The sequence below is a fragment of the Megascapheus bottae genome, chromosome 16, assembly GCF_031878675.1.
Source record: "Megascapheus bottae isolate mThoBot1 chromosome 16, mThoBot2.hap1, whole genome shotgun sequence".
Taxonomy (NCBI): Eukaryota; Metazoa; Chordata; class Mammalia; order Rodentia; family Geomyidae; genus Megascapheus; species Megascapheus bottae.
The window spans coordinates 32,520,972-32,544,650 of record NC_143524.1 but is presented as its reverse complement, the minus strand read 5'-3'; the positions used below and the strand labels follow the sequence as shown (position 1 = coordinate 32,544,650).

The following is a 23,679-nucleotide window of genomic DNA, read 5'->3' as shown; positions in this document are numbered from 1 at the left end:
TCCATGTTACCGTTGTTTGTTGAAGGGACTCTCGAACGTGATATTCTCCTCGACAGTGGCATTTAAAAGCCATGGTTTCTGAGAGGCGTAAGCCACAGGGCCCCTCTTTCTGGAAAAAGCAAGGGAATTAGGAATTGAGGGAGGCATTCTCAGGGGTTCATTCAAGCGGGTGGCTTAGGCTGGGGAAAGAGGAAGGGGAACTCCCCCCCCCCCCGCCATTCTACTTCCTCTCCACTGGCCTGTGGTAAATCTGGGTGGCCAGGCCTCAGCTGACTAGGAAAGGGACAGGACCTTGGCCTCCTACCCTACACCCAGTGCTCCCAGGGCTGTGCTCTTTCTGGCTTTTCTACCCTAAACCAGGGAGAAGCCTGATGTGTGACCAAACCAAGAGATCACTCAAACCCTGATTTCCTCTTCCTTCAGTAGCCCTTGAACTGCTGGATTACAATGAGAAGAGAAAAACTTTAAACAAACAAAAAACCCCAAAGAGCCATGGATATCACATTTAGTGCATGGTGGTTTTCAAATCTCCTCTTTCACTTCCGCACTCTGGAGAACAGTTGTGAGGGGAGCAGCCATGCATGTGAGCCCGAAGGAAGCACAAAGGCCTCCCTGAACTCTGCTTGTTTAGTGTCTGGGGCTGGACCTGATGCTGTTCCCTAGGGTTACATGAGTCCCAAAGGCCCTCTGTGTGTTGGAGAGGGGTGGGGGATGCCTAGTCTGAAGAACTCCCAGTCATCCCAGACCTCATACCTGACATCAGAGTCAGCTGCTGTTTCCCGCTCTGGGCTGCTGGTAGGGAGGAAAGGCAGGCCTCAGGTTCTGTACTTTGGATTGTGTCTTCCATAAAGACTTCAGGCTCCCTCAAATTCCACCTGAGTGTACCTCTATAATCACATTGGTACCACAAGTAAAGTTTGGGGGTAGCCAGCTTGGAGGAGCTATCACTGTTTATGTGTGAGGAGACCCTGAGAATCTGGTTCAGTAAAGAGAAAGAAGGTGAGGGGAAGTACCATTGTGCAGGGTCTTAGGCCAAAACCTCCTGGTGACAGGAATACAAGGCCCCTCTGGCCTGGCCTCTGAATCTGGGCTCAAATGAGCAGGTTGAGATCTTAGGCCCATAGGGCTGCAACACAGGCAGGGGAACTCTGGCCACTGGGTGTCACCTAGAGCTGACAGAGCTAAGCAGGCCTTCTAGGAGTAGATGATAGGCCTGCATGGTCCCCTTAGAAGGCAGAGGAAGCTGGGGAATCTGCCAGGAGGGCCACATTTGACTATGGTGCCCTCACACTGACTGAGTGGCTCCATGCCAAACATGCACACATACTTGTCACATGCTAGGTCTGATTTTTGGCTCCAAAAATATTGCCACTACAGCTGGGCTTGTCATCACATGGAGGACAAGGTAGGAGAAAGGGCAGGGATGACACTGGAAGAGAAGTCTTTTTGATGCTGGAGGGTGAAGGCTGGGGGCCTGATTTACTCCGAAGATCTACCCTCCCCAACCAGGGTCCTTCCTTTGTCCTCAGGGGTAAAGAGGGGAAGGGAGGGTTATGAGGTCTCAGCATCTTGTTAATTTGCTTCCTTTGGAATTTTTAGACTTGCACTGAACCAACAGCAACAAGACTGTGTTTTCTCAACATTCATCTCCCTGTCTTAGAGTCATGTTTTCCAGATGATTATTTTTTTCATGCTCACTCCTGGAACCTTTTTAGATGTATTGTTTTCCTAATTGTCTGCTCCCTGCCATATTAAAAAGAATCATTTTGGTGTATTTTGGGATACTCACAAAGCTATTCAATCACTACTATATACATGTCATCTCCCAGAAGAACCCTCTCCTCCATTATCTTAGCAGTCATTCCCCCTTCCTCCCTTGAGAGGAGCCTCTGGCAATCCTCAGTCTACTTTCTGATTCTACTTCCCATGAATTTTAATATCACAGATATGCTGATAACTGTTTGTGTACTATGCCCCTTTGATGGGCACTAAGTAGTGCAAAATCTAAGATTTAAAAAAAAAAAATTCTCCTCTACCAAAGCCAAGTTTTGCCCTCATTGAGGTACATGGCTTAACATTACCACCTCTGAGAGTGTGTGGGCTCCACAGCCTTGAATCCATATTTAGCATTCCCTCCCCCCCAGAGAAGCCTCATCCCTCCCCAGCCCCTTCTCTTTATTGGGACCCACTCCTAACCCAGCCCTGATGAGGTACCTGGGATCTTCTCCTGTCTCGCTGTCAGGAAGGCTGCTGGGGCACAAATAGAAAGATCAATAGCAATGACATCACTGAAGCTTTGGGGAAACATGCACCCTACTCCTCCCACCTCTGTCCTTCCTAAACATCCCAGGTGGCTTCCTTAGGGCAGAAGCTACTCTTCCTCATCTCAGTGCCCTGTCTCACTTCCCCAAGACCCTAGCTGTGCACCCTCCAAACAGGCTCAGTCAGTGCACCAGGGACTGGCTCAGAGCAGCAACAAGGCATCAAGGTGGTTTCACAGGTAGAAAAACTCTGAGCTAATAAAGGAATAGGGTATAATTGACAGTGTGCTACATATGGTTTAGATCAGCTTTTTTTTGGTGACTATGTATTGATGCACAGATACCTGCAATTGTGATATCAAAGTGCATTTCAACACTATAAATTCTAGCAAAAATTTTTATTGAAAAATAAGGAGGTATGTAATTTGAGTATTTTTATTTTTGCCAATCCTAGAGCTTGAACTCAGGACCTGAACACTGTCCTTGGGCTTTCCTCAAGGCTAGTGCCACCTTGAGCCACAGCAACATTTCTGGCTTTTTCTGTGAATGTGGTACCAAGGAATAGAACCCAGGGCTCCATGCATGATCGGCAAACACTCTACCACTAAGCCATGTGCCCAGTCCTATGATTTGCATTCCTTTCTTTTGGTTGGTCGTTGGGCTTGAACTCTGAGACTGGGCACTTTCCCTGAGCTCTTCAGTTCAAGGCTAATGTCCTTGAGCCACAACACCACTTCCCATTTTCTGGTGGTTAACTGGAGATAAGAGTCTCATGGACTTAAGTGCCAGGGCTGGCTTTGAACTGCAATCCTCAGATCTCAGCCTCTTGAGCAGCTAGGATTACAGGTGTGAGACACCGCACCTGGCTGATTTTTTTTTATAGCAGCTATCTCTGGTCCAGTGAACATTTCTAATCTTCTTAGAAACAGCCCTCTGTCAGTGACATACATATTTAAGAAAAAACAACTTGTTTTCTTTGCACACAGACCTTACTTGAATAATATTGAGAACAGTTAACATTCACTAAACTTTTACAGGCATTATGGTAAGTACATGAAGTTTTATTTCGATTGTTCCCACTTTTCATATAAAGTGAATCACAAAGAGGCTAAATAACTTACCCAAAGTCACACAGCAAGGAGTAACACAGTAAATGTATCTCCCTCCAAAGCTTCATGCTTTAAATGTTCACACAATGTTTCTTCACTGTGGCTTCCCACACCATACAGCCTCTATCAGGAAACTCACGATGGACATTAAGACTGTCCTTCAGCTCGGGTAATGGGGGCTGGCAGGCAGGAGTGAGGAGTGATGCAGCAGTCACGAGGAATGTATAATCATCACTCCCTTCCATCCCTTCTCTCTGAGCTTGGTAGGCTCTTTCCAATCTCTTAACCCAACCTCACCTGAATTCTCCAACCAATATTGCTGTGATTCACAATTTGCAGACAGGCTTTGCTGGTGGGAGACAGATTAAGAAAACCAAAGCTGACAAATTCCAGCTTGGTGGCCACATCCCAGATAAGCTTATCTCTGGCGTCCTGCTTTGACTGCTTCTGGAGTAACTAAAACTTCTGTTAATGTATCTGTAGGCTCCCTGAGGACCCAGCATGCCAGTGCCCCCCGGACCTGACTCTGCATCATTGTCCTGGCTTCTCAATTAGCCCTTCTAATGGACTACCTAACTCTCCAGATAACTCTTCTGTTGTCTACAGGGATGTTAAAGCAGGAAGAACAGCTTTTTCAGTCTCTACAGTGCTTACCACAGGATAGATCTGTAATAAATGGAGCTTGCTAACGGATATATTAATTATTTGGGGAAAAGAAAAGGGTATAGAATTCACTGTGGGCCCTTTCTCACGCATGGTGAGAAGCTGTTTACAGGCACCATCTCATCCTTCCACCCTGTACAGAAGAGGAAATGGGCTGAGAGTTTGCAAAGCAGGCTCAGAGAAAGGAGGAGGCAAGGGGCTGTAGTGTGAATCTAGGTTCAATTACTCTTTCTAGGATAACTCCTCCTGATCCTCCCAAGGCTTGTGTGTGTCTGTTTTAATGCAAACCAAGTAAAGAATGCCTAGCACTCAGGAGGCTGAGGCAGGAGGAGAACAAGTTCAAGATCAGCCTGGCTACATAGTGAGATCTTGTTTCAAAACTTAAAAAAAAAAGTGTGAAGAACGATACATGTGGCAGGGTCTAGGGGCTTACATGTGTGTCCTGAGTATCTAGTTTCTCCTCTGCACTTGAAGCCCGCATTCTTCTCTCCAGCTAGCTAGAAGGTGGGCACCTTTGTGCCAAATGGAATTACCACAGAGCCTGCCTATCCCTCGGCGAATCAGGGAAAAGTCAGAGTTATAAAGGTCAAAAGAAAAGTAGGAATGGGGCCGGGAGTTTGGCCTAGTGGTAGAGTGCTTGCCTAGCATGCACGAAGACTTGGGTTTGATCCCTTGGTACCACATACATAGAAAAAAGCTGGAAGTGGTGCAGAGGCTCAAGTGGTAGAGCTCTAGCCTTGAGAAAATCCAAGGACAGTGCTCAGGCCCTGAGCTCAAGCCCAGGACTGGCAAAAAAAAAAAGTAGGAAGAACAAAATATTGGAGGATTTTGAGGAAAAGTACATGAAAACACACACACACATATGTATATATACATAAACACATAGAGAAAAGACAGATGACTTCAGGGTACTAGGTGTTGTTTTGTTTTTATATCTGTGTATGTTCTCTAATTGAATGTGTATGGTAGACTCAGAGAAAAATGTAGTTTGAAAGTCATTTGGAAGAGGAAAAGTTCCTAGCATGGCAGAGCTGAGCTGAATCTTGAAGGGTGGAAAGGACAAGGCAGGGGAGGAAGGAGGAGGGAAGTGAAGAGGATATAACATATGGAGGCAGGCAGGGTGGAGAGAAGGGCAGATTGAATCCAGAGGCTTTTCTGCTCACTGACTGTGAAATCCAAGGCAAGCCCTTTTACTGAAAGGAGCCTTCATTTCCTTCTCTCTCCGATGGGGGTGGGAGTATAGCCCCACTGAGAAGATGCTGTAAATATAGTATGTAGGTGGTTGGAAGGAAGGATGAGAGGTTGGAGAACTGAGAGATATCTTTGCAGCCCATTGCTTAAATCTTCTAAGTGGCCCCAACACTCAGTCAAGACCTACATCATAGATAAAAGGTGAGATGGGGAAACTCCTATGTAGCTTACACAGAGCAGTTCACAAAAGTATACATTGTGCATTGTATAACATAAAGCTTCAAAGAATCTGTGTCACTGGCTTAGGGCATAGGAAAAAAAAACCCAAACCACCAGAAGTGGTGCTGTGGCTTTAGTAGTTGAGAACTAGCCTTGGGCAAAACAAGAAGTCCAGGGACAGATCCTAGGCCGGGGGTTCAAGCCCCTGGAACTGACACACACACAAAAAAAATCCAAAACAACAGCAACAACCCCCTACAAATATTGATGGAGTAGCTTGAGATTTGGGCTAAAGAAAAGGTTTGGCAAAGACATACGGGAAGGAGATACATGAGATAAATTTATAGTGAATCTCTTGGAGGTCATAAGTTACTCCTGGTCCATTCATTTGGTTCATGACTAAGTTATTATGGATACAGAGAGACAAAGAAGATCTACTCACTGTCTCTAGGGAGCTTACCATTGTCTCTGTTGAAATATAAGCTGGAATATAATTAAATAACAGTAGGGAATTTTGTTCTTGGCAAAGATGTACACTTAAATAATAATGTTTACAATAATATTTACAGGGCACTTTCTACATGTTAGGTTAATCCTCAATCAGCCCGACAAGTTAAAAGGAGAAACTGGCACATAGAGCTTATGGAATTTTCCAAAGCAGGGAGAACAAATGGGAACCTGGGTAACGTGGCTCCAGAGCCTTTGCTCCTCTCTGCTCAGCCATACTTAGTTCATTTGGTCCCTGGAGGAATAAATGAACAGTTGTACCAATAAACCAAACCCTGTCTCCCCAGAGCATTCTTGACTGTGCTTCCTAATCCCCCAACTTCCTGCTTGTGCCTCCTGGAACTCTTTCTGAATGCCTGGTCACTGAGAGCTTGGCCCTGGTCGGGATAAAGTCATTGGCATGATCTGGCATTGACCTCACCTCGGCTGCAGGTTCACAGAATGTCAGGAGGGACTGCCAGATCAAAAGCTATTTTGTTCTTGGCTCACTTTGCACATATACCATCTCTCTGCTGACCAAAGGCCCAATATCCAAGGCATAGAACTTCTCTGAGTAAGGTCCTCTCACAGGAATGGGGTTCACAGAGACATGTGAGTCTAACCAGGACTTCACAGGACTCACAACAGAAGGCAACTGAATCATGTGTGCTTTGATTCCTTCTCTCAGCCAGGGCAATAAGCTCATACCTGGCCTCATTTCCTGAAGCCTTTTCTCTCATTCATATTCATTCTTCCCCTTTCTATCCACCCCATTCCTCTCTCATTTTTTCCAGCCTTTGGGCTAAAGCTTAATTTACATGTCTAATCAAAATCAGATTTAATTCTGTAGTCTTGTTTCTAGCATTCTATCCACACCCCAGTACTCTAGGCACGAAAAACCATGCTCTTTAATAGCAGCATGCCTTTGTTCATATGGTTACCTGTATCACTTTTCTTTTCTTCTTTTTTTGCCAGTCCTGGGCTTGAGCTCAGGGCTGACCACTGCCCTTGGACTTTCTCAAGGCTAGAGCTCTACCACTTGAGCCTCAGCACCACTTCCAGCTTTTTTCTAGGCATGTGGTACTGAGGAATCGAACCCGGGTCTTCATGCATGCTAGGCAAGCACTCTACCACTAGGCCGAACTCCCGGCCCCCTGGAACACTTTTCTTTTCCACCTCTGACCTTTCTCTTCTTTCCCTTACTCTTTCCTGTCACTCCCTTCTCCTCCCCTTTTTCTTCCTTTCTACTTTTGTGCCAGTAATGGGGCTTGAACTCAGGGCCTTGTGCTCTTGCGTGGCTTGCTCTTCTCAAGGCTGATTATCACTGAAGCTATACTTGTACTTGCAGCTTTTTGGTGGTTATTTGGTGTAAGAGTCTCTTGAATTTGAATGTCTGGGCTGGCTTTGAACTGTGATCCATAGATTTCAGCTTCTTGAGTAGCTAAGATTATAGACATTGCCACTGGCACCTGGTCATCCCTACTTTTTCCACTGGATGAGCCCACACTTATCTCCAAGGCTTGCACATGACATCCACAGTTGGTCTTTTCTAGTCAACTATAGAAATCATTGTTATTCCTCTGAGCACCAGCATCACATTGATGTTTTTTTCTCCTCCCTTCAGATCAGATGCTACACCTTAACCATCCATGCATTCCTGGTATTATGTACAGGATCTGTCACACAGCAAGTGTCAGCCTACATTGAATGAGTGACTACATCAACATGGAGAAATAGGACCATAACAGTTCCTCAAAAGACTAAACATAGACCTTCCCTATGACCCAGCAGTTTCACTACTAGGCATTTACCCAAATGTCCAGAAACAAGGACATACTAAAGCCACTAGCACAATGATGTTCATCGCAGCACTATTTACCATAGCAAAGATATGGAACCAACCCAGATGTCCCTCAGTTGATGAGTGGATCAGCAAGTTGTGGTATTTGTACACAATGGAATTCTATGCTGCTGTCAGAAAGAATGACATCACCCCATTTGTAAGGAAATGTAAAGACTTAGAAAAAAATCCTATTAAGTGAAGTAAGCCAGACTCAAAGGCACATAGGCTCAGTGTTTTCCTTCATTTTTCATAATCAGTAGAAACCTTGGGCTCTCCTAGCAGAGATTTACAATAGAGCAAAACGTAGATACATAAGGCCATATACTATGATGCTAAATGAAAGGACCTCCAGGATATAGAAACAGCCATATAATGAGTGATTGTTGTCCTTAATGTACTATGTTATCTCTCATCTTTTTTGCTGTCCTTGTTTATCTCGTATTGTTACAGTATTTCGCCTGGTTATCTGATATATTGTATATATGTGTATTTGGTTATTTGAAGTTGGATAGGGAAGGGAGGAAAACAAGATGAGGGACGGGGGTGGGAGGGAGGGAAATGGGGACCAAGACATGAGAAAGGGTATCAATGTATGTGAAGTGATGCACTGTTTATCTGGTGAATATAATGTAACCCTTCTAGTAATTACAACAAAATATATATGAAAAATAGGACCATAAACTGAGTCTGTAACAAGTACTCACAACTTCCTAGGAGTGGCTAAAAGTTAGCTGGATGTCCCCAGTTTGCCTGGGAAGGAGCTGGCCTGTTTAGAGCAAGGAAGATTCTGGGGCAATAAATCTGGGCACTGTACTCTCCAAACCCAGTTTTGAAAAGAGCTAGGAGCTGGGTAGGATCTGAGTTGCCTGATGAAGCACATAAGTGTTGATGACAGAGCCTTGAAGACCCAGTGGTTCTGCTGATAGAACAAGTGTGCATTTCCCAGAACAGAAGTTGCTGGCCTTTGGCTGACTGTTGGGAGAATAGTTATTCATTTCCAGTGCTCACATACCCTTCTCTCAGTTCATAGTAGAAGATCAAGTGCTGGAGTCCTGCTACAAATCCCACTTCTGCCACGTGAGCTAGGTACCATTTTCTTCCACTTCCTTTCCTTCTCTGTAAATAGGAGTTGCAATTGTTCCTATCTCATAGGGTGTGGCAAAGACTGAGACAATGAAGTGCCTGGCACCGAGACTGGCACATGAGAAGGTGCCCAGCGTTAGTTTCTCTGAAGAAGTCTCTTGCCTCTCTTGGGCTGGGAAAGGCCTATTAGAGAGTGGAAGCCCTAAGATCTGGAGGATATGTGGGGGTGAACTGGCAAGGCTGAGTCCATGGAAAGTCACCAGCCACCTCTTCTGGCCAGAAGTGCTATGCTTTTGTGAGGATATGTGAAAGACGAGGGTAGGGAGGAGGAAAAGGAGAAAGGGATCTGGGACATGTTGGTATTCAGACATTGGGCCCAAGATTTTTGTCTCAGGTCATTTCTGTACTCAACCTGATGAATAATTGACATCTTAGGTAATAATTTTCTCCTGAAAATGACTAGCAGAGAAAACCTTCTCTTCTGAGGAACTGGTAGTAATCCTATTCCTGAGTGAGAGTACAACCACCAGCAGGGGGCTTGACGTGGCTTTCTCAGGGAAAAGTCAGGCTTTGTGGGGACTACTGCAGTGGTCCAGTTGCTGAACATGTTTTATAGCTCTTTAAATGGATTTTTAAAAGCCCCATAAGCCAGACACTGGTGGCTCATGTCTGTAATCCTTGCTACTTAGGAAGAGAGATCTAAGGACCACAGTTTGAAGACATCCTGAGCAGCAAAGACCAAGAGACTTTTATTTCTCCAATTAACAAGCAAAAAGCTGGAAGGTGTGGCTCAAGTGGTAATGTGCCAACCTTGAGTGAAAAAGCCAGTGTGAGACCTCAAGCAGTGACATATGCGCACGCGTGTGTAAGTTCATAGTTTTGTCAATGAACTTAGTGCTGTGTAGAAGTAGGTGGTTATAAATAATAGATTCATGATGGACTCAGTTTGGTATTTTGTCTCTCTAATTAAGGTAGTGATTTCTGCCTCTCTCTACGCACACTGTCTGGGGTTATCTCTTGGTTTTCATATACCCATTGGATGATCTGTGTTAACTTTGCTCATAACCAAACCAGAAACCACTGTTGCACTGCAAGTGCCATACTGGAAGTGTAGCTAGCTGAGTGAACATGGGAGCTAGGGTCAAACAGAACTGAGTTTGGATTCCAGCTCTGTCACTTAGTAACTGTGTGAACTGGAGCAATTAATTTAACCCTCATTCATTCAATGCCCAGTCCTTACCCTGCTCATTATCATAAAGATGAAGTGAAATAGTACATGCAAAGGATTTAGCAAAGAACATGATATATCACCAAGTGAGAATATGTGATATAAATAAACACTAATGATGATGATAAGAATATCTAGCATTTTCCGAGTGCTGACTAAATGTGTTGTGGGCATTATGCATCCTCCACAGACAGAACAGTTGAGAAGGCATCCTACTATGGGAAAGTGGAGAACAGACTTGTTACCTGTTCCAGAAGACAGCCCCTGAGATCTTCTGCATCTCTCCCAATGTGGCAAGGAGGAGTGAGGACTTGCCACAGCCTACCTGACCCACGATCATGGTCAGCTGACCTGTAAGGAGAGAGGGCAAGAGACGGGAGAGGAGCTGGGGGGAGGCCGACCAACCGTAATCCAGAAAAACAGTAAGACAAAAATATATCCATCTCTGTGGGCATTTTCTTTTCTCCTATTTGGAATCTCTAAGAAGTCCTCTCATGCCTTTGAGTCTTTCCTTTGGGAAATTGACAGCATCCTCTTGTTTCTTGGGTCCTTCCACTTTTTTGCTTCTCTCTTACATGATCCCCAGTGTGAGTCTGGGTCCTTGGAGCCCCACCCACCCAAATGTCATCCTGGCTCCCACCCTCAAACCTACCTCCATCCTTTTTTTCTTTTGCACTTTTTAAAATTGTAGTTAATAGAAGGGTTACATATATTCACCAGATAAAAGATGCATTACTTCACAAACATTGATACGCCTTCTCATATCTGGGTCCCCATTTCACACCCCCTACCCCCACCCCTCATCTTGTTTTCCCTCTTCCCTATCCCATTACAAATAAACATATATATATAATATACCAGATAACAAGGTAAGATACTGTAACAATATGAGAATAACCAAGGAACAACAAAAGAGATGAGAGATAACATAGTAAATTAAGAACAACAATCACTCATTATATGGCTCTTGTTTCCATATCCTGGAGGTCCTTTCATTTAGCCTCATCCTATATGGCCTTATGTCTCTGCTACCTCCATACTTTCTCATAGCACAGTTTTAGATTGTCCTCCCTAACTCAGGACTAGAAGGATCTTACTCATTAGCAACCCCCCTACTTCATCCACATGGCTTCCTTGGCTATTCGAGTCTGATCTGTTTCTGAACTCATCATTGTCTGTAATCATCAGGGGTGATGTCAAGGTTCTGCTATCACATCCTGTCCTTAATGCTGCACGCCAACCGAGCAGGCAGATGCCTAGAAGATACAGTTCATGACTCTCTAAGTGTGTGGATCTCACAGGGCCCACCGTGAGTGAGTACGGGCAAACACTCAGGAAATGCTGACTTTGCCTTTTCTGTCTCCGGGGAGGGTTGGATGCCAGTGTGATGGGCCATACCTCGAGGGATACGGATGGTGATGTTGGACAGTGTGGGGATTCCATCAGTGGTCCAGGTGAAGAAGCCTCCGATGATCTTCACGGGCCACACCCCATGGCACCCAGGAGGACAGAGAGGAGTGGGGTTCTCCATGTGAATAGTCCTTTGCTTCCCATCCTTTCTGAAAGCCTCCCCCTTACTCTGATTCCACCTCCTGGAACACTTCCAAGGCAGGAGTTCTGGGACTGGTTTCTACCCCAAGGTACCCGCGAGGAAGGCAGGGGTCCCTCTGCTGGGTGGAGATGAAAACAATGGCCCTTGGGACAGGCCAGGTGACCTCCAAGCAGAGGACTCAGGGCTCTGGCCTCTTGCATGCTGAATTTCTCTGGGAATTGGTGCAGGTGGCTAGTACAGGGGCAGAGACTTACCTGGACACAGCAGTTGTCAGCATCCCCATCTGCACTAGGGACCAGCCTCTGCAGGGGACCCATGAGGTCCCGACTATCCTCCCGGGCTGGACGCTTGCGGTTTACAACCTTGAGGGGCTAGGGAGGGTTGGGAGGTGAGGGTCCAGTGTGTTTAGAACTCTTCTGGTAGGGATGGGGGTGGAGGTGTAAAGCAGCAGGCCATGAGCTTCAGGCCTTCGAGGTACGTGCCAGGAGTAGCGAGGGTGGCCAGGCACTCACCATAGCCTGGTTCTTGCTGGCCTGAGCCTGGGGTGCTGGCTCACGAGGAGCACACTGCTCCTCACGAATCTCTGCACTGGACAGGAATTCACTTAGCTTCTGCACACTGTAAGGGAAACAGAGAGACTCTCCTCACCCCTGCCGGAGGTAGAGGAGGGGAGAAGGAGGAGGATGTGGCCTGCGGCTCTAAGAAAGTTCCTGTTCTACTGGTGGCATCCACAAAGCCCACATGGGAGGGGAACAAACCATTTAGCATCCTCTTGAGAGTGGATAAGATGTCACCCAGTGCTTTTCTTTGGGGTTAACTCTTAGCTGGAGTAGGCTAGAGTCTGGACTAGAGATGTCTTTGGGTTAGTTTAGCCATAGAAGTAGTTTGGATTATTAAGCTGAAAGATGATTAATGTTGATATTTACTAGTTGCTATCAGTGTTAAGGTTGGTTGGTGTCAACATTAATTAGGATTAAAACTTGATGATTGACAAAACTAGTATTTTGTGAATGTGTACTACATACTAGATGCCGTGTTACCTGCTTTAGAAGCATTCATTATAGAACCGAATCCCCATAACAAGCTACTGGGGTAGATCTTATTTCCCTCATCCCATGTAGAGGTGACTATTCTCACCTCTTCCCCAGAAAAATTTCCTGAGGGACTAGGAGGCAGCACCTGGGCTTCCCTTTTCAGTTCTCACCCATCCTTAGCTGTGGAAGCTGTCTCAGGAAGCTCGAGAATAATTTCTATCTCTTCTTTCCTTCTGCTAAATATCCAACAGGCCTGGAGCCAGGTATATATCCTAAAAGAACAGTCTGGGGCTGAGGAGACGCTATGACCCAAGACTCTTCTGCTTTGAGCATCTGTCCTCTGAGGGGCAGACCCCCAGGCTCTGCTTCTCTGCCTCACTGTTTCCTCCTGTATTCAAAGAGTGAGCAATGGGGAAGGGTGGAGCTAGCCTGCATCTCAAGGGATAAAGCTTCAGGTGAGACCGTCTTCCCATCTTTAGACAAGAGGTTCAGGCCTCAGCTGCCCTGATGTTGTTTCTAGAAAGAGTAGGTTTCAGAGCATTTGAGAATGTGCTACTTCCAAATCAGTGACGTGGGTTTCTAACAGGTGCAGTATCATTGTACCTGGGGTGTCTACAAAGATTATAGGGCCAGAATTGGGGTGGGGGTAGGGAGGGAGGATGAACATCAGAAATCTTAATGTCACGGCTGATAAACTGAGGCAGCATAGCCAAGGATATGGGATGCCGACTCTTCAGAAAGTCGTTGCCTGGTCAGAAGTCAAATATTCCTTTGATATAATTTCTTTATGTTATGCCTGCTCTGTCTTATTTATTGGTGGTGGTCCTGGGGTTTAAACTCAGGGCTACCACTTGCTAAGCAGATGCTCCGCTACTCAAGCAATGCCATTAACTCTGCTTCTATCTTTGAATCCTATAATCCTGTCTTTGAAAGCTGGGGGGAGAATCCCATCCACAACTTCATTCCAATAACTATTCCTTCTTGTCAGCTATCCAGGATCTGCCAGGGTCCCATAAGACACTGGGATATTTACTGAAGACTCAGGACTATTTGCTATGTCTGGGTAAGGATATGGCCAGCTCTCCTTCAAAGCAGGACAAGTTCTTGCTTTCAAGGAGCTATTTCCAAGATCCTTGGAGATATTCCTTCCCAAGGTAAAGATTTTCCCAAAGAAGATCTGCCTCTGCACTCAGGTTTCCATTCTCAAGAAGGTGACACCTCTGGGAAACTGTCAGCATAACCTCTGGGCTCTAGAACCCAGAGGTGTGGACCAATGGGGAATAATTCAGGGGCTGGAGAGAAGCTGCTGCACTAGCAGAGCTGGGAAGGCTCTGGAACCATGGAAAGAACAGCAGTTGCTTAGCCTGGGGAGAACAGACATTCAATAGGCATATAGAAGATGCCTATTCTGGGTGGCTCTGAAAAGTAGAATTAGGATCACTGGGTAGAATTTATAAGGATATTAATTTCAGCTCATTATTTCATTTTTATTTTATCTTGGAGGTAATAGTGAGTTCCCCTCTCCTTGTAAGTGTGCATGCAAATTGTCCTTCCCTAGAGGTTTTGTGCAGGAAACCTTGAATGGTCTGGGTCCTTCACAAGCCAGGACCAGCTTCAGGGGGACTCTGATCCATGGGGAGGTATGTACTGGGACAAACAGCTATAGTTTCAGCAATTGCTAGAGAAAGGCCTAGGGCTGACTCAAGAGAGCTGCCTGTCCAGTGCCCTTGTCCAGACCCTCCTCTCACCTCACAAGAGCTTTGACTGTGGACCGGACCACACTGGACAGCAGGAAGAGCGGTGTGACCAGGATATGAAAGAGGGAGAGGGAAGCAAAGGCCACAGAAGGTGAGAAGTCAGACTCTTTGAAGAAGCTGACGTGGCCCACGAAGGTCTGTGGATAGAACACAAGTGAAATATAAAGTGTCTCAGGGACTATATCCCTTCCTACTGGAAATAGATCTGGGAATAGAGTCTGTGGATGGTGCTGATAGGGAAGGTCACCTAAGGGCACCGTCTCATTAGAGATATCTATTCTCTGTCATTTCCTTGAAATGTCTCCTGGAAGCTCAGGACTTCTGCTGGGGGCAGGGCTGCTCCCTCAGGGTTCTGCTCCTCCTGGCTAGGAATGAGAGGGAGGGGGCCTGGGGTTAGGTACCCTCCTTAGACTGCATTTGTGACTGCTCATTTTCCCAGTCCTCAGTTGGAAAAAATTCAACAGACATTCCAAAAACACTTCCTCCCTGGGCCTCTGTAGGCTACCTGGCTGGCTCAGCCTTCTGTTACCCACAATTCCCAAAATGCTAGGCCAGGAATCAGCTCCATAAATCACATTGAAAGTGAATTCCCAAGCATGCTTGACAGGCTGTGAACTCCACACAGCTCACAGTCACTGGCCCCAAGGGAAATAAATACATCTTTTTAAAGAACTATGTCCTTCATAGCAGACAGTGATAGGCGCCTGGGTCTAGGATCTTCTTATAGGGCACAAACCTTTCCCCATGGCTGAGCTCACCACCACCCAACTTTGGCCAAAATCAATTTGAAAAAACAAAAAACCAACAAAACTGCATCGTGATATTTTATGATATGGGGAGCTATGTGTGGCATATTTTTAAATTTAAAAAAGCAGGTTACACAACTGCATGTGTAACACAGTCCTATTTTTGTAGAAATGACATATCCTAGGCCTTAAAAATAAAGATGGGAAAGAAACATCCTAAAGACGTTACAAGTGGGATTATGGGGGATTTAAAAGGCAATTTTTCTTTTCTACATACTAAACCTGAGGTCACTTGGGCCCCCGGCCGAAGCTGCACATGTGAATGGGGAGAGATGAACCCCCTTGCTCATCTCTGACCTGAAGAGGCCCATCTTCTGAAGTCCCTGTTCAGAAGAGCTGAACCAAAATCATTCTCCTCTATATGTCTCTCTTCCCTCATAAGAAGTAGAAAAAGGTTAACTTACAATGAGGACTGCAGCAATGGGGATGGCTGTGTTCATGAAAACTGTGGAGGAAACACAAGGAAGAGCACAAGGGTTAGTGTGGGGAGGAATGAACGTAAAACAGGAAATGTCTGAGATGGCCCCAGCAGTGTGCACCAGTGGAATCCTTTCTCTAGTTATGCAGTGAAGCTGGATGTACAACTTGAGCCCTGGGATTCCTCCAGCTCCTGTGTTTTCTCTCAGGGAAAACACACATAGCTGGCCTGTCTAAAGCCTTTAAATAAAGGCATAACTGCTCTTATTCTGCTCCCAGAGGATGGAATAAGGGAAGACTTGTGGGAAAGTGGTTAGAAAAGGACTGGAGTGTTGGTTGCCAGGGCCAACTGTGAGGTCAGAAGAATGTGTTTCTGGAGGCACTGAGCTGCTGTTTCTTCCTCTGCCTTTGCCCCTGTATATCCCCAAGTATGCTCCCCACAAGCTTCTCAGCCTCCTGTTTCTTGAAAAGAGTTTCAAATTCATTCATATTTAAGTAGGAGAGACTGGGATCTTCCTTGGGGAAATCCTAGAGTCTGTTTAGGTTGTTGCAACAGAGGCCTCTCCTTATTCTGTTAGCAGAAGTGCTTCAGATCCTTCACAGGGACTCTAGAGAGTAAAAAGGGCTGGACTTAAAGTCACAGAAGGCAAGAATCCCTGTTATAAGTTCTATGTTCTCAGATACATCATTTGCTTTCCCTGCTTTCAGTTTCTTTACCTGAGTTTTGTAAAGTTGTACTTACTTGTTGTTAGACCCAGGCTCTTTATCGAAGTCTGAGGAGATCACGTAGGTAACAGGTTCTATGAGCCCTGAACGTTGTCTGACTATTGTATTTCATAAGTGTCCTGCCTATCAAGTCACCTGTTCTTTCTTGGCCCAGGGTGTGAGATGCTTGTGAGAGACCTGATCCAGGCCTGTACTTTCAGAGAGCAGCCTGGAATAAGAGGTGACTGTCCCTGGCTGTCATCTTCCCATTTTACTTGCTTTCTTCCATTTTCTGTTTCCATCTAGCATGTTTCTGCAATTAGCTATATTATAGCAGAAAGACAAAGAGCCAAGAGCCAAGAGCCAGAGGCCAAGGACTCAGCCCCTGTATAAGACCCTTGGCTAATGTATGGTAACATCTTCAAACTATGGTCAATTCCATTCCAAGAGGCTGATTGGCTGATCCCTTTTTACAAGAACCCTGAACCCGCTAAAACATGCATTTGAAGATGTGGTCCCAGCTTCAGGGAAACCCAATCCAGTAGAAGATCAGTCCCAATCTTTAGGGGGCTCTAAGTCAGAGGAAGGAGATAGGAACAATGCACTCAGTAAATTCCTTGTAAGAAGAGAAAGAGAGGATATGTTCCTGGAATTTCCAAGCAGGTAGGAAATCTCCTGAATTGGGAAAATTCGTAATCTTTTTTTAAAAAACCATTTTATTTTATTGTGGTGATGTATAGAGGGGTTACAGTTACAGGAAGACTTCCTAATCTGATAGGAAAACACAAGGCCACTGTTCTCGGGGAATTCCCAATCTTATGGGACACTGCTAATATCTCTGATCATAGTCTTAAGGTCATAGTCATTGTTATACATACCAATTTTATACATAATCTTATAAATTTCTCTTAATTGACGTTCTTGAAAAGGACTGGATAGTCTCCAGGCACCCAGAACAACACCACAGCCTACACTTTTAGCTGTTGGGAAGGGGCAGTGCAGTCATCATTGATTACTCATAGCGTAAGGGACCCAGATTGGAGGCACAGAGGGAGTAGGAAGATGCCCAGCAGGCCTTGGCCCTTGACTATCAGCAGCCATTTAGCTCTCAACATAAGATAGCCTTTCCTCTCTAAAGTTTTCCCAAACTTCTTGCTCAGGGTAGGGAGGGGGATCTCTAAAATAATGACCAATGAAGAGGGGCCCAAGCCACAGGGCATATGTGCACTATTCTTCGGTCCTCTGCTCTAAGCCAGGAGCCCTCCATATTCTAAGGCTATGCTCCTAGGCTAAAAAAATAAATTGGGAAGTGTAATGTGAATTGGCACAACTTGATTAGAAAACAATCTGTTGCTTTGTTCCTGGAGCTACACAGAAGTCCAGGCCTTATGATTCTCTAATCCGTCTCCTGGGAATTTATCCTGCATAATCAGTCAAGAGAAGCACCAAGCCATCAACAAGATGGTGCTAACTGCAAAACTGTTATAGCCAAACCAAACCACGGCAACAAACCACCCAAAGCAAAATAAGCCAGAAACTTCCAACAGAAGGGACTGTTCCAGCAAATGTTCATTACAATGCCTCTTGGGAAAATCTGGCAGTCAGAAATCATGGATAATTCACATTTTATTCTACTGCACATTTTCCCTGGTTCCGATTTTTTTTATTTATATCTTTTCTTGTTTTGTTGTCTTTATGCGAATACTGGCCTGAACTCCTTTGAGGAATGAGATGATCTATAAATAAAATTAAAAATGGTCATTTCAAAAAGCTGATAGAGTGGCAACATGGGTAATACTCATGATATAATTAATTTCTGTACTATTTTGGCTGTGGTGGGGAGATGCTGAAGGATGAAATGTGATTTTTCACTTTCCTCATACCCATCCTAGAAGAATGGCCTCTGTGCAAAGTCCCAGACCCCCTTCTGGGTAGAAGACAGAGAACTGGCATAAATGTGCTTGTGTTTCAAAAATCTCTCTGAAGATCATTCTATTGCCCTGAGCTGCATGGTCACTGTGGAGACAGGGACACTCAAGGCTTGCAGTGGGCTCTGGCATTTCCCCCAACACAGCAGACAGCTGGAGTGTGGGGAGCAGAGAACTGGATATTCAGGGACTGAAGGCCTGAGCCCTTGCCCCATTTTCCTAGACCACATACAGCTCTACAAGATTGTAAGGTGGTAGGAGGGGGTAGGAAATAGAACTGAGAATAGATTTCTCTCTAATTTTGGCACAGAGTGGGTGACTCACCTGGAGTTGATTTAGAAAAAACAAAAACAAAAACAAAACACACACAAAAATGATGAACATGACAGTGTTCAACTCTTGAGTGTTAAGGAGCAAGAAATGCTGGTTAAATAAAGCCAAGTGATTTACAAGATTACAGAGTGAGCTGTAAATGCAATGCTGCTATGGAAAGTTTAATTGCATGTAGGCAGAGCTAAAAGGCCACCATCAAAAGTGAAAGCCCTTTTGTAATGGTATAGACATAAGGAGATTTAAAAAGCATCTTTGGAGCTGGTTGCTATAATCCGAGCTTATCAGGAGGATAAGATTTGAGGATCACAGTTTGAAGCCAGCTTGTGCAGGCAAGTCCAGGAGACTCTCCTGGGCCATTAAGCACCAGTCAGAAGGGGAGCAAGCTATAACTCAAGTGACAGAGTGCCAGCCTTGAGCTTTGAAAAAGCTAAGGAGCAATGTGCAGGCCTTGAATTCAAGGCACAAAAAGTAAATAATATCCTTTAATAGTTAACTCTCTCAAAAGTTATTTTTTGAGGGTTCCCCTGGTCCAGATATTCTACTGGGTTTTAAAGGTTCAAAAGTGTTACTTGCAAGCCACATGCTGGTGGCTCATGCCTGTAATCCTAGCTACTCAGGAGACTAAGATCTGAGGATTGCAACTTAAAGCCAGCCGAGGCATGAAAATCTGTGAGACTCTTATCTCCAATTAACCACCAGAAGACTGGAGGTGGTGCTGTAGCTCAAGTGGTAGAGTGCTAGCCTTGAGCTGAAGAAGGCAGGGAGAGTGCCCAGGCCCAGAGTTCAAGCCTTACAACCGACAAGAAGAAGAAGAAGAAAGAGGAAGAGGAAGAGGAAGAGGAAGAGGAAGAAAGGTCTCTGTACCTCCCGCTTAGATAGGTGTACCTAGCTCCTAGTCATCCTGTGGGAACCACAGTGACTAAGTGGGAACTACCATCCCTAAAATGGGGTGGGGTGCAGTGTGTAACTTGTATGGTAGCCAAAACACCTTTCTGTTCCTGTCACTGGTGGTACTGTTGTGTGTCTGACTTCCCTAGTAGACTAAATGACAAGTAGCTAGGATGAGTATGTCTTCTCACCAATGCCATCACGGGGCCTGACACATAGGAGATATTCCAGAAATATTGTTGAATAAGTAAGTGAAAGAAATGAAAGACCTAGGACCAAGGAAGTAACACAAAAGGCAGGGACACTGGAAACTGACTCCATACACAGCCACTGCTCATGGGCCTGGCCAGTCTCCCCTAGGACTCAAGAGCCAGGCCCAGGACTGTCTTCTCCACATGCCCAGTGCCTTGGTAAAGCCTGGCATAGAGACGGATGGCATCTATGCAAAGGACAGGGAAACTGGTGGAAACTGGCTGATGGGCAGAAACTGGCTCTTTTATTACTTCTGCAAAGCTTTTCCCCAAATAAAGAAGCACCAGGAATAAAGCTGCTTTTGCAAGGAAATAGAGAAATAGATTGAGCTGTCTTTGAAAGAGCAGGATGACTCGTGCCTCCAACTTTCTCCCACACTTCCTTCTACCTTTAGCATAAGGTACAGCCTAAGTCTTCTCCACATGAATTTCTGTGAATGCTCTAGCCACTTTGGCTCCTTTTTCTTGAGATCTGCCATATACTGGCTAAGATCCTCAGAGTCATTTCACTTGCTAGGCCTCTCTACTGTATGGTGGGACAGTAGATCAGCACACCTCAATGAGTTGTAATAAATAAGGATGATGCATCTTCAGTTTTGTTAGGCAGCCAGAGGAGACCTGGCCACAGAACTTGCATGCCAGTGTTCTATGCAAGCCAACTCTGACTTCGGAGCAGAGCATATGCTGCTTTACAATGGGGACCATATCTACAGTTCTCTGCATTACTCAGGTGCTGGGACCAGGAAGAGCCTGCAGACAGGGTCACTCAGCACCCATCAGTAATTTACATCATTGCTTTCTTGCAGGAACAAATATAGATTCTAGACTTTGATGTCAGGGAAACTGTCTATTCTCCTTCAGCTTCCTGTACTGCTAGGAACCACAAACCAAATCTTTTGGTGACACTGCTGGTGAAAGACCATCAGGAAGAGTTAGAGATGATCTAGTCTGTACCACAGTCTGACTGAATGGCACATGGGCAACCAGATTAAAAATCCAGATAGGCCCCATTAGGTAATGTGACTCTAGGGCGATTCTGTGTCTCCAGGACCTTAATGACTGACACCAGGGTGAGAATGAGAGATTCTCATTACTTCAGCCTAATGAACTATGTTTTGAGCCCTGGTAATGGAAGGCAGGAAGTTCAGGTAGAAGGAGAGGAAAATACATACGGAGCATGTGGCTGCAGTCAGCAGTGGCCCCAGCCCACCACACCTCTCAGGAGAAGATATATCCCAGGAAGAGTCAATAGAACTCAGCTAGACTGGAAAACTTCTAGAACTTATTCCTTCTAGCTAACTGTTTGATATCTGTTATCCACCACTATCCCCGCCCCCTCTATCCCTCCATCCCTCAACCTCTAGTAATCACCATTCTACATTCAGATTGGTCCTTTCCCACCCTCCCTTCCTCCCTCCCTTCCTTTCATCTTTCCTTCCTTCTTTTCCATTTTTGAGAGAGAACATGTGGTATTTTTCCTTCTATATTGTATATTTTTCTCTATATATTCTTATTTCACTTAAGTTCAAGGGTTTTACTGCGTAGTGGAGGATAATAGGTCACAAAAATCTATTCTGTATTTTCTGAATAACCAGGGAAGAGCTGGGAGATTCTAAACATAAAGTGGCTCTTCTGATGAAGAATCCAGGAAGCAATGCCTGTTTGTCATGCTCTCAGCTTCATTCTGAGAAAATCAGATCCTAGAATTATCTGTGTAAAGATACCTCAGTCTAGCTGGGCACTGGTGGCTCATGCCACCTTTGTTGTTCATTTGCTTACTGTTGCCTGTCAATAATGTACCAGCTCTGTGAGGAGCAAGACTTCATTTGTTCTCCCCACTCTATACTGAGGACCTATCATATCTGGAGGCTCAGCTACCAGACTCAGTTTGAGGGCCTCCTGGGTGGAATGACTGATGCTAAAGCCTCTCCATGCCTAAAACTCTAGCTCTGCATGCATTCAGCAACCCCTGGACTGGCCAGTTCAATGGACTTACTGGAGATGGAAGTGTAGACAGCAAAGGCCCGAAGACTGGTCATCTCCTTCTTGCGAGTTGTTTCCACACGAGTACAGAAGATATTCTCCCAGGCATACAGCTTGAGCAACTTGATGCCGCGAAGCATTTCATTGGTCTGTTTTAGCCTCTCATTGGAATATTCCTGTGAAGTCATTGAGCCAGAAGGGAGATGTTTTGCCCATCTTTCAGCCAAGAGGATGACAGCCACTCAATGCCCTCAACAACAGCTCCTGTCCTCCAGAGATACGATCCCAAGTTTCTCAGTTAATCTCACCTCACAGATAAAGAGGTTGAGGCCTGCACTGTGTCCTACTCCAGGCCAGTCTCCACAGTCTAGTGTGGGAGGAGATTACGGACAGAAGGACAGAAATCCAGGAAGACAAGAGGGAAAGGGGACATGCAGATATCTTGGGACACTCACCAGTGTGCTTCTCTGGGCCTGTGAAAGCTTGGTGGCCACGAAGTACTGGACTGGAGCCAGCAGAATGATGACAGCTGCTCCAATTAAGGCACTGACCCCGAGGATGTAGTAGAGAAGAATGACACCCACAATGATCTGGGGAAGTCATGGAATGAGATGCTTCACCAGGAGGCTCCTCTACCAGTAGCACTGGTAACCCTCTACCCCATGCCTTTAGCATAGAACATGCCCAAGTTTCCAAGCCATTTGAGGAGGTAAGGAGGTAAGACAAAGCAATTTCAGAAGGACAGAGCAACATGCTGGGCTTATACACCAGCAGAAGGTCTGGGTTAGTGACTGCATTTATCTGTAAGGCTGGCTGACATATTAATATTTACTTATTCTCCAACTCTACTTTCCCAATGGAACACTCAGGCTGAGGCTGCACAGTAAATGTGACAGCACTTTGGTTTTCTGGGTACTAAGGCTGGCATCTCACTTTCCCTGGAAAATAGTAATCCACAAACAAAGGGGCAAAAGTATGTTATCCATGTGGGAATGAACCAGTCCTGGATCCACGAATTGGCTTCTTAATCTTAAAGCTTTTTAATTTTTTTTGGTGAAGCTGGCAGGTATCCTCAGAAAAGAGAATTCATTTTGTTTCTATTAGAACTTTATGTAAATTATTGCCTGCCTATGAATAGTTATGTGAAATGTGAAGATTAGTTTTGCTAGTCCCCAAAGCACTAAGATGACAATTTCTCAGATCACTGTCAAAGGCCAAGCACCTTTAAATACAGAGCTTACTCTTTAAACAAAGCAGATGTCCTGCTTTTCTTAGTTGAAAACAAAAAGAGGAAATAAAATAAAACCACATGAGCAGGCCCTAAAGTACCTGAGTTCAGCATCAGCCTGGCATGAAGCTCCTGGCGCCATATCAGGGAGGAGGCAGACGTTAATCACAGAGGCTTCCTGCATTAGCAGGTAAGCGAGAGGCTCAGAAATGATCCTGTCACCATCTGTCTCCCTGTGTTTAACTCACATTAAAGCTGGCACACATAGGCAGAGGACCACATCAAGAGATGAGCCTCCTATCTCTGCAGCTCTGCCCCATTACTCTCCAAGAAATTCTCTTGGCATCCACGCCTTCATTCTTAATTCCTATATGAGCTATGCTTATAGGAACATGATTAGAAAGTGCTTCCATTACTGGGGTTGTCCCAGACACTAAGAAAACTGCCTAAGCCATTCATAGTCCCTGCCTTGGGCAGCTTTCAAGGTCAGCCTCTATACTCATGCCATCTCCTAGGGACTGGCAGTGACTGGTAGGACCCGGGGATGCAGCTGTGGCTGCTCCCAGGGTCCTCCTGATGCTTCTCTGGCCTCTCTTCCCCCATGCTCCTGGAATCCTTGATCCATTCCTCTCATCTATAAGGTTTGGAATAGCCTGCTTGGGAGGAGACCCTCAACAATACTGGGTGTGCAAAGCAAGGCTGAGGGAATGAGTT

General features: G+C 45.3%; 1 protein-coding gene across 11 annotated transcripts in view; it reads right to left on the bottom strand.

The window, feature by feature from the left end:
* Positions 1–23,679, bottom strand: part of Abcc8 (ATP binding cassette subfamily C member 8) — a 68,885-nt gene that overhangs the window by 19,369 nt on the left and 25,837 nt on the right. For 5 of the 11 annotated variants that reach the window (XM_090348046.1, XM_090348051.1, XM_090348052.1 and 2 more), the window contains exons 9-19: positions 22,193–22,327; positions 21,751–21,913; positions 15,637–15,677; positions 14,418–14,563; positions 12,148–12,253; positions 11,890–12,006; positions 11,482–11,557; positions 10,329–10,434; positions 2,215–2,250; positions 754–792; positions 11–109 (exon numbers count right to left, since the gene is read on the bottom strand). In XM_090348046.1, the coding sequence (XP_090204172.1) occupies positions 11–109; positions 754–792; positions 2,215–2,250; positions 10,329–10,434; positions 11,482–11,557; positions 11,890–12,006; positions 12,148–12,253; positions 14,418–14,563; positions 15,637–15,677; positions 21,751–21,913; positions 22,193–22,327 (1,064 nt within the window). The remainder of the gene's footprint in view (positions 1–10; positions 110–753; positions 793–2,214; positions 2,251–10,328; positions 10,435–11,481; positions 11,558–11,889; positions 12,007–12,147; positions 12,254–14,417; positions 14,564–15,636; positions 15,678–21,750; positions 21,914–22,192; positions 22,328–23,679) is intronic. The other 6 variants (XM_090348048.1, XM_090348055.1, XM_090348047.1 and 3 more) reach the window with 3 other exon arrangements.